This window comes from Dasypus novemcinctus, chromosome 23 (genome assembly GCF_030445035.2).
Source record: "Dasypus novemcinctus isolate mDasNov1 chromosome 23, mDasNov1.1.hap2, whole genome shotgun sequence".
Taxonomy (NCBI): Eukaryota; Metazoa; Chordata; class Mammalia; order Cingulata; family Dasypodidae; genus Dasypus; species Dasypus novemcinctus.
This window is the reverse complement of record NC_080695.1, coordinates 64,955,173-64,962,645: the sequence shown is the minus strand read 5'-3', so window position 1 is coordinate 64,962,645 and position 7,473 is coordinate 64,955,173. Positions and strand designations below refer to the sequence as shown.

The 7,473-nt window shown below is 64.4% G+C and overlaps 1 protein-coding gene across 4 annotated transcripts in view; it reads right to left on the bottom strand.

The window, feature by feature from the left end:
• Window positions 1–1,277: 1,277 nt before the first annotated feature.
• The window catches only part of CARHSP1 (calcium regulated heat stable protein 1), a 7,784-nt gene continuing 1,588 nt past the window's right edge, over window positions 1,278–7,473 (bottom strand). For 3 of the 4 annotated variants that reach the window (XM_058286489.2, XM_004456130.5, XM_004456129.5), the window contains exons 2-4: window positions 5,534–5,698; window positions 4,691–4,813; window positions 1,278–3,217 (exon numbers count right to left, since the gene is read on the bottom strand). In XM_058286489.2, the coding sequence (XP_058142472.1) occupies window positions 3,055–3,217; window positions 4,691–4,813; window positions 5,534–5,691 (444 nt within the window). In that variant the 5' untranslated portion in view covers window positions 5,692–5,698 and the 3' untranslated portion in view covers window positions 1,278–3,054. Of the gene's footprint in view, window positions 3,218–4,690; window positions 4,814–5,533; window positions 5,699–7,075; window positions 7,096–7,473 lie in introns of those variants that run through there. The other variant, XM_004456131.5, reaches the window with a different exon arrangement.

Genomic DNA, 7,473 nt, shown 5'->3' with positions numbered 1-7,473 from the left:
GGACCTAGGGACAGCAGAGGCCACCTGCTGCTGCCCGGCTCTGCTCTCCAGCCTGTGTCCTTCCAGGCTCCTTCCAGGAGGGTCCTACAGCAGTGGGTGTGACCCCTGGAGCCCACACAACGGCCGGGGACTCCAGACAGGCCAGCTCAGTACCGCCTGGACCCCATGAGTCCCGTGACCAAGAGACCAGGGAGGAGCAGCCAAGTACAGCAGCCGGGGCCGCCCACCGGCCGGAACTGCCAAGAAGCGGCTGCCGAGGTGGGCCCTGGCAGCGGTGGGAGCAGGTGGCACCCCAGGGAGGGCCTGGGGCGGCCTGTGGCCTCTGAAGGTGCCCCCCCACCGCGCAGGGAAGGAGCTGGGCAGACACCCCCCAGCCCCAGTCCCCCACCCCCGGCACAGCCCCCGGGCCCCGGCCCAGGGCTCATCCCGCCCTTCACTGCGGCTGCCTTCCCCCAAATCCTTCCCATGTCAGTCTCTGTCTCCTGCACAGCTTCTCCAAACCTTCCGGTCACCTGTCATTTGCTTAGTGCTGCCAGGTGACACATCTCATTATTTTCACCTGAACGTTCACTTTGGCCTCTCCCTGAATAGGTTTGCTGGGCTGATGATAGTTTTTCTAACACACACTGAAAATATTGTTACATTAAAAACATACACTTCTGCATCTCCCAAAACCACCGTTACACCTCCCTCGGGGAAACCTCGGCCGAGGGGCTCCTGGGGCAGCCCTGCCCCCCACACCAGCCTCTTGGCCCCTTGCCCCCCATCCCCCCCCCCACCACGTGCTCTCCTGGAACCCCTGCCGGGCCTCAGCTTCCCTGTGTCGGGACCGCCCCTGCTTCCCTGCTCCATCTGGCAAGACCCCACCCCCATCCCAGCCCATGGCTTCTCCCCAGGTGCCACTGGTGGAGGCATTATGTCATCAGTCTGCTGCCTGGGGGTCCTGGGGCGGGGACAGCCTCACCCCCCCCAAACCCCCCACCCCCCGGTGCTGGGAGAGACGAGCCCTCAGCAAACTTCTCTCCCAGGAGGCCCTCCAATGCTTCCCAAGCATCCGTTTATCAGCTCCCGACCCAATCAACGGCACTAGTGGTTTCCGGTTCTGGAGTCACGAAGCCCTGATGTGCCGCTGATTCTTCCTGGGTTTGGGGACGATTCATTTAAGCAGGATGACCCCATCTTACCTACCCCCGAAAACAGCCTTTCTGCAGAGCAGAGGCTGAGGAGATGCCCCGACCCTGGCTGACGGCCAGCGCCCACGCAAAACACCACACGGCCTGGCACAAAAGCAAGCTTTATTTTGAAAGAGGAGGCCAGTGGACTCTAGGCCCGCTTCTGTCCCCCAGCAGCCTGTGTCCCTCTCAGAGCCCCAAAGCATCTCCCCGTTGGCACAGAGAGGGGACGTGGTCATCCAGGATGGGCAGCAGGGCCGCTCACGAAGGGTGAGAAGCCGAAGGTCGCCTCTCAGGAGCGGAACCCGATTCCCGAGGTCCCTGGGGACAGCGCCTGGCGGAGGCCGGCACGTGGGTCATCCGAGCCCCGACCTGTGCTGAGGCGAGGACAAGGCCGCAGGGACGCGCAGAGGCGTGGGAGCCGCCCGGCCTCGGCACGAGGGGCCCTCGCCTGTGCTCCGGACCCAGGGGACCGAATGGGGGGCAGCCTGAGGCTGGAGGGGGAAAGGTCACCTCTGACCCAGCAAAAGGCCACATCAGCAGGGGGGGCCCTTCGAGGACACACGGAGGGAAACACCCTCAGCTGCCACGGGGCCCTCTGTGACCAGCACTCATTCCTTGGCTTGTATCAAAGCCCACTCGGCGGCCACGGGGGACGTTGTGGCGACGTCCACTCCCTCCAGGTGAGGCGGCGCCGAGGCCGGCTGGGGCCCTGGGTGCTTCGGGTTCTCCCTCCTCCGTCTGGAACACCACCGGCCGCCCAGAGCCACGGTGGAGTGTTTGCTTCCGTTACAAGACGAATGGGTCCTGGGCCACACGTAGGGCACGTATTCCAAAACTTACTACCCAGCTAGTTCCATTTTTAATCACTAAAACAAACTGAAATCACGGCAAAGAAAATCCTAAGAATTTGTTGACAGGAAACATCTACAAAGGCTGGCACCGCTGGCACCAACGGGCAAACAGCCGGCTCCGGGCAAGAGCTTCAGTCATTTAAAAATTTTTAAAAATACCCCTAAACGTCTGTTCCAGGGGTTTTAAAGAAAAGCCCCTCACCAAAGGTGCATTCCTCCGTCGGCGTCTCCTTCGGCGTCTGACTTTCCCAGGCTGTATGAGCTACCCGCTTCTTTTCTGGACAGATCCAGAGAAAGGTCTGCCCTTAAGCAGAGACCCTCCCCTCCTCCAGATGCCCTGGCCCCGCCTCCGTGCCCTCCCTCCCGCAGCTCCCCCGCATCACCCCAGCCAGAGTGTCGAGGACAGCATCGCTGCCGGCTCTTGAGCCAGGCCACACGGGCTTCTACTGCGTTGGAGCACAGCCCCCGGCTCCGGACTGCCAGGAGGAGGCGCCCTGGAAACCGTCTTCCCAGACATCCTGCTGCAACCCTGCTGCCAAAGGCACAAGGGCGAGGCCCCGAAGCCCCGCGGACGCCCCTAAAGCTCCCCCCAGATCAACCCAGCCCCCCGACCCACAGGACAACCGGGGAGAAATTCACCCCGGGAAAGCGTCCACCTCCAGGAGGCGGGACGGGCTCCGGGTGGCGAGGCCAGGGACCCTGCGGACCCCCGACTCCCACCCCGGGCCGGGGGCGGGCCCTCCGCTCGGCCACCAGAGGGCGCCTCTTTTTCAAATGCTTTTAATGCTTTCCAGATGGTGAGCGGTGGTTGCGAGGCCGGGGACAGGGGACAGGCTGGCAGAGGGTGGCAGGGGGTGTGCTGGCCACGGGGACCGCCCCCATCCCGGCCCCCCACACCCATCCCTCCCGGAGGTGACCTGGCAGGGAGCGCGCGCCCCGCCTCCGAAGCCCCAGCTCACACTGCCCCCCGGCCCCTCCAGCCGGCCCCCCAGTCCCCCGGCGGCGGCGGAGCGGGGCGCGGGGGCCGCCTAGGAGCTGATGATGTGCCCGGACCACGTCTCGTGCTTGGTGCCCGGTGCCAGGTGCGTGATGACCACCTCCACGGCCTGCAGCTTCTCGTTCTTGGGCGGGATGGAGCACATCTTGTAGGTGACCTCGTCGCCCTCCACGGGCACGTACTCGCCCTCCACGCTGCGGGCCGAGAGCGCACTCAGTGCCCACACCCCCTCCCCGCGGGCGCCCCCTCCCAGCACCCTGCCCGGGCTTTTCTCCATCTGCCCACGGAGCCCCTGACCAACAAGCTCCTTCCTGGGCCTGCAGGGAAGGGCTCGGCCCCTCCTCGGGTGCTCACGGGGTACCACGTCCACGGGGGAGCCGTGGACCCGGGCAGGGGGTGGGGAGAGCCTGGAGTAGCCTGAGCCAGTGAGAAGAGAAAGGCGAGGCCCCCACAGAAGAGACGGGAGCTGAGAGGCGGCTGCGTCCTCGCTCTCAACCCCCCCAGGTGCCCAGCGAGGCTTCAGGAAAGTCCTTTGGTGCTTCAAGCTAGTTCCAGCCGGAGCTCCACCCCCAGAAGGTTCCCTCACTTTCTACCATCTCCCCCGTGAGGGCTAGCCCATCTCGATGGCCCCTTGAGGAGAACCCAGGAGGAAAATCCCCAGGGCCTGCCAGCTCCCCGGGAACTGGTTTGTTTTGATCAGAGAATCATAGAGCTAGTGGTGTTTTCCCTTTTTTATTTGGCCTTCAGGAAGCTCAGAAATAAATTTGCAGCCAGTTTCTGGCAGCAAAACCAGACACCACTCTATCTCTGTCTTTCTTATTTGCCCCCACTCCCCTGTTTTCTTACTAATTGATTTTTCATATTGTACAGGGTGCATCTTTATAACCCACTGCAAATCTTTTCTGGGAAGAGGCGATATGCAAACACGTTTCTGCAGCCATGCCTGCATGTGTGCATTCGTGCGTACAGGAATGCCTCCCTCTAGCACCTTTCTCGTGTCTGCACTGTCCAGGTGGGCCTCAGGATATGCGAGAATGCTGGGGGGAGGAGGGGGGAGCGGTAGGTATTTTGCTACAGGATCCTGGTTTCGATTCTTTACCAGGTCTGTTGCATGGGCTAAGACCCTGCCTGCCGCGGCATGAAGTGGGAGACTGTGGAGAGGAGCTGGGACACCTTGGGGTGGGGGCGCCGGGTGAAGGGCCTGCCTTCCCGGAGCACAGGAAGGGAGGCTCCGGCTGGCTGCACATCCTCCTGCCCCCAGGCCTGGCAGGCTCTGTCCAGACACTCAGGAAGGAAGGACATCGCTGTCCCCGAGGGAAGGGAAAGGGTACAGCCCCAGGCTTCCTTCCGGAGAGGACTGGGACCCCGCCGCCCCTCGCCAGGCCGCTCCCCCCACGGCGGGCAGGAAACGGGTCCCCAGGCGAAGGGCCCCCGGCACCCGGAGAGGCCCCTCCTGCCACACACGGGCACTCGGTCCCTCCTGAGCAGTTACCACGTGCCCACGCACAGCACAGCCTGAATCTGTGTGTCACACACGCACACACCATCTTACCCACTTGTCACCCGCAGCTTTATGCTCGCCGGCGCAGCCACGCGCCACCCCACAGCCACCTGCCGTCCTGGGGCCCACTAGTGCGCCAGCCCCAGGCCCCCCCCCCCAGACTCACTCGGAGATGTGCAGGAAGATGTCGGGGCCGCCGTCGGCCGGGGTGATGAAGCCATGGCCCTTGGATCGGCAGAAGCACTTGCAGACTCCTCTGTAGACCGGGCCCTGCGAGGCCCGCACCGTCCTGGTGGGGGTGGGGTGGGGGCAAAGGCGTGTGAGGGGCTCCGTGCCAGCCCTCTTGGACAGCCACACGCTCCCTCGGGACCCCCGCTCACCCGGGCCCCTGCCCACAGCTGTGCCCCAGGGAGTCCTGTGCCAGGGCGACCATGTCCCACTGTGCAGGTTGTGCACTGCCCAACTCTGGAAGCCATTCACACAGACTCTGGTGAGCCCAGCTCTGCAGCAGTGAATCAGTGGGTGAGTCCTGGCAGGCTTCCAGGCCTCAGTTTCCCCATCAGCAATGAGAATGTTGGACTCAAAGACCTCTGAGCATCTGTCCAGGGACTACTGAATAATAATTACTAATAACGGCCCGGCCTCGGCTCACTGGGCACCAGATCTGCAGCTGCCAGTGACCCCCCCCCGCTCCTGGCCCCACTTTGCAACTGACAACGTCGAGGCCCAAAGGGCTCCCAAAAGGCCAGTGTGGGGCTAAATCCTGATGACTTCAAGGTCCCCGAGGTTTCCCACCCCTCACCCCTGCCTGGCAGGCTCTAGGTGGGCCTGGGCCGGGGTCCCCAGAGCTGACGAGTCGTCTCCAGTTCCCCTCACCACCAGGCCCCAGCCCCGCCCAGGTCTCCCCACGTGACCAACGGGGCCACGGAGGCCCAGAGAGGCCAGACTCCCCAGTCCCCGCAGGAGACACGTCTCGCGAAGCGCCCCGGCCGCCCCCCCCCAGACTCACGCGGAGAAGGTCCTCGTGCGGCGAGTGGGCAGCGGGCTGGGCACCACGTTGCCCCGCACGGGCGACGGCGAGCGCTCGCGCCCCCGAGGGGCGTCCAGCAGCCCAGTGGCCACAGGGTGGGTGGGGAGCTGCGGCGGTGGGGGCGGCTCAGATGACATGGCTGACCTGGGGAGAGACGGGGGGCTCTCAGGGGCTTACGCCTCACGGGCGCCCCTCCGCCGGCTCTGCGCGGAGATGCCAGCTCCGTCCCCAGGCGCGGGTCCCCTCCGTGCCCCTGCTGAGCCAGCCGGCATGCACGGGCCGCTTGGTGGATGCTTGTGAAGAGGGAGGGAGGCCCCCCGCGGCCGTGCTCGGAGGCCCCCTGCCACCACTGGGCCTCCAGGCATTGCACAGACCTTTCTTTGGTGCCAGACATTATGGGGGAAAAGGAAAAAATGGGCAGCGCGCAGATCCACCTCCAGGAAACACACATACCAAAGAGCGGCTCGACCCCCAGCTCCGGCTCTCAGCCCGAGGGACCCACAGGGCATGAAATCGAGTTTCCTCCAGACCCCCTACCAGGGCTCACAGGAGGGCTCAGCCCCGGCGAGGGGGCTGGCGGGGGGGATCCCACAGCCCCTGCCTTGCTTGGTAAGAGCAGAATGCGGACGCTGTACCGAGTGAAGAATGAATGGATGAATGAATGAATGAATGAATGAATGACTATGAAGGCCCTAGCTCTGCTTTGGCTGTGGTTCCAGGTCAAGTATAAAGCACAAAAGCCCGGGGACAACAGCCCTTGCTAAGCCCGTGCCCCCTCTGGACTCAGTTTCCCCAACTGGATGGGGGGGCGGCTGGGAGGGCATCACGCGGCACCTTCTAGGGACAGCGATGGGGACACGGGGTGGATCGGAGCCTGAGCCTGGAGTTCGCTCAAGGTCCCACTCCATGTAGGGCGGAGGGTCCAAGACCTGCGGCTAAAATGGCAGCCCGCGGCCCCCCCCAGCCCCCCCCCCCGTCCCCTCCCCGCACCCCGTGGCCCCCCAGCCATCCTATTTGGCTCATCCAAGGTTTCCACATTTCAAACACAAGCGAGTTTTTAAACCTCCAGGCAGTCTGCTGCAAAATCCCCATTTCAGCTACCCTCGGAAACCTCGGAAGCGCCGACATGCCCGAACGCCCTTCGCCGCCCCTGCTCCCCCTACTCACGGCAGCACGTCTCCCAGCAACGTCCCCTCTGCCCCAAGCAAGCCACCCCGGAAGCGGGCTCCTCCCCCCCACAAGGGACCCCCCCACACACACCCCACACTCCCCTGTCAGGACGAGGGCCCCGCACCCCCCCACTCCCGTCAGGACGAGGGCCCCGCACCCCCCCACTCCCGTCAGGACGAGGGCCCCGCACCCGCCCGCACCCCCCCCCACTCCCCTGTCAGGCCGCAGCTCGGGCCGGCTGGGCGGCGTGGCGGGCGGGCGGCCTTCCTGCGGACGGGACATAGCTACCTCCCGACCCCTGCTCCCAGTGCCGCTGCGGCCAGGGAGGGCCGCCAGTCGGGGAGCCCCCACCTCATAAAGGCCCTGGCTGTCGGCGGGGGTCAGGGCTCCAGCATGACCCACCAGCACAGATCATAGAGTCCTGGAATGTTCCGATGCCCGGGATTCTGGGCAGAGGGCCAGCCCAGGGAGGGGTGGGACGGCAGAGCCCTGGAACGTCAGGGAGTGGCGGGGGACTGCCCTGGCCCCTTCGAGCCAAACTCTGCCTCCCGCTTTTCCTCCGGAGCCAGGCACACCTGACCCCAAATCCTACCAGCTGGCAGCTGTGTGACCTCAGGCAAGTGACTTCACTTCTCTGGGCCTCCGTTTCCTCATCTGGAAAATGGGAGTTATCATGGTCCCTACCACACACCGTGGCTGTGAATTTGAAATGAAATAATAACCACTAAGCATTTAGTGCTCCATCCGCA